Below are 2,818 nucleotides of genomic sequence, written 5' to 3'. Positions count from 1 at the left end.
GACACAGGCATGTGTCTTAGCCGAGTGAGCCACACGGCCATGTGACCCCTAAAGTCAAAATTTTCTAACTTTTTCTTATATTTTCCAATTGTTTCCAATTTGGTCCCGAATTGTTTCTAATGTATTTCCAGGGTCTCAACGACTCGATTTAGGGATGATATGTATGTGTATCAATGGTTTATATCAATGTATGAAATGTATGTTTTAATGTTTTGTTTGTACGGTAATGTTTCGTAACCCTATTCTGGTGACGTATACGGGTTAGGGGTGTTACAGAGATGTTTATAAAAAGCATATCGAAGATATGGTAGACGTTGGTTGTCTTATACTTGCCACTATGAGTCCTGAGCTTCAGAAGCCACACAAGGACATAGTTGCTTATGATATGCTCAAGCACCTGAAAGAAATTTATCAGGGGCAAGCATGGAAAGAGAGGTTCGATACCTCTAAGGCCCTTTTTCAATGTAAGCTAGAAGAAGGAAGTCCAGTAAGACCTCATGTTCTTAAGATGATAGGCTATATTAAAAGCCTATCTAAACTTGGATTTCCATTGAGCCAAGAGTTGGCCACGGATGTTATTCTACAATCGTTGACTGATAGCTATAGCCAGTTTATCCTCAACTTCAATATGAATGAAATTGACAAGACTTTGCCACAATTACTCAGAATGTTACAAACTGCTAAAGGTAACATGAAAAAGACTTGACGCAAGCCCATTCTGATGGTCCATAATAAGAAGGGCAAGGGCTAAGGTAAAGATAGGACAAAGCCCATGGGCAAAGGTAGGCCCAAATTTGAAAATAGAAAGGCTACACTGAATCCCAAAGGAGGGGTGGCTAATGAAGGAAACTACTTCCATTGTGGTATGACTAGACGTAGGAAAAGGAATTGCCCTATCTATCTTGAGAAAGTCAAGAAGGCCAAAGCAAGCGGAGTGTCTACTTCAGGTATTTATGTTATTGATATTAATTTATCAACTAGTACTTCTTGGGTATTAGATACTAGTTGTGGTTCTCATATTTGTATGTCTGTAGAGGGACTACAAAGGAGTAGGACTCTAGCTAGAGGAGATGTGGACCTACGAGTTGGAAATAGAGCAAGAGTTGCTACATTAGCTGTAGGAACATATACTTTGTCTTTGCCTAGTAGACTTATTTTATGTTTAAAGGATTGTTATTTTATGCCTAGTTTGACTAAGACCATTATTTCAATTTCTTGTTTAGACAAAATTGGTTTTGAGATAAATAATTAAGAATAATTGTTGTTCCTTTTATCTCAATAATGTTTTCTACGGTTCGACACAATTAGTAAATGGCCTCTATATTTTAGATCAAGTTAATCCCATTTACAACATAAATACTAAAAGATCTAAAATAAATGACTCAAATCAAACTATCTTTGGCATTATCGTTTGTGCCGCATAAATGATAAATATATATCCAAGATCCATAAAGATGGTTTCTTGGATTCATTTGTTTTCAAACAAATTGAAGTATGCGAATCTTGCTTATTGAGAAAGACTAAAGCTCCTTTTACTGGTAAAAGTGAGCGAGCTAATGATTTATTGGGCCTAATACATACTGATGTATGTGGACCAAAGAACACATAGGCCAGACGTGATTTTAGTACTTCAATACTTTCTTTGATGATTTTAGTAGATATGAGTACGTTTATCTCATACGCCATAAGTCGGAAGCCTTTGAAAAGTTCAAAGAATTCAAAAATAAAGTACAAAATCAACTAGAAAAAACTATAAAGAGACTTCAATCTCATCGAGGTGGAGAATTTTTTAGCCTAGAATTTGATGACCTTTTGAAGGAATATGGGACAGTCTCATAACTTACTCCTCATGGTATTTCTCAATGGAATGGAGTTTCTGAAAGAAGAAATCGAACTCTGTTATACATGGTTCGATCAATGATGAGTCATGTTGATCTACCGACTTTCTTTTGGGGACATGCACTTGAGACAACTACTTTCACACTAAATCATGTTCCATCTAAATCGGTTCAAAATTTGCCATATGAGATGTGGACTAGGAAATGTCCCAGTATCTTTTTATGAAGATTTGGGGTTGTGAAGCTTATGTTAAATGTCTGACATCTACTAAGCTTGAACCTAATTCTGAAAAGTGTATATTTGTGGGATATCCTAAAAAAACCAGGATATTATTTCTTTAACCCTCTTGAGAACAATATGTTTGTTGCTCGACTGGTGTCCTCCTAGAAAGAGAATCTGTCTTTAGAAAAGGAAATGAGAGAAAGATTGAACTTGAAGAAATTTGAGAACCACAAAATACCAATAAACCAGAGATAGAACAACAAGAGGTTCCACAAGAAATTGAGGAACAAGTAACTACTGTAGAAACACAACCACCGTGTAGATCTTTAAGAGAACGCCATGCACTTGAAAGATATGGATATCTCGTTACAACACATGGTGACATTCTTCTTATGGATCAATATGACCCTAGGACTTATTGAGAAGCGGTGGTGAGCCCACACAATAAGAAATGGTTAGAGGCCATGAGGTTTGAGGTGGATTCCATGTCAGAAAATGAAATATGGATCTTTGTTGACTCACATGAAGAGGTTAAATCGATAGGGTGCAAGTGAGTTTTCAAAAATAAAACCAACATGGATGGTAATGTACAAACATACAAAGGGCAATTGGTTGCTAAAGGTTCCAAGTTCATGGTGTCGACTATGATGAAACTTTTTCTCATATTGCTATGTTTAAATCCATCCGGATCTTGCTCCTAATAGCTGCATTTCATGATTATGAAATTTGGCAGATGGACATCAAAATAGCTTTCCTT

General features: G+C 36.3%; 1 protein-coding gene across 1 annotated transcript; it reads left to right on the top strand.

Annotated features, from left to right (window-relative positions):
• The first annotated feature begins 304 nt into the window (after positions 1-304).
• LOC107899880 (uncharacterized) lies at positions 305-706 on the top strand. The gene has a single exon (XM_016825622.1). The coding sequence runs from the start codon at positions 305-307 to the stop codon at positions 704-706; it is 402 nt and encodes a 133-aa protein (XP_016681111.1).
• The last annotated feature ends 2,112 nt before the right edge of the window (positions 707-2,818 follow it).

This window comes from Gossypium hirsutum, chromosome D08 (genome assembly GCF_007990345.1).
Source record: "Gossypium hirsutum isolate 1008001.06 chromosome D08, Gossypium_hirsutum_v2.1, whole genome shotgun sequence".
Classification (NCBI taxonomy): Eukaryota; Viridiplantae; Streptophyta; class Magnoliopsida; order Malvales; family Malvaceae; genus Gossypium; species Gossypium hirsutum.
Note: the sequence above shows the minus strand (reverse complement) of the source record. Positions and strands in the feature narration are given on the sequence as shown.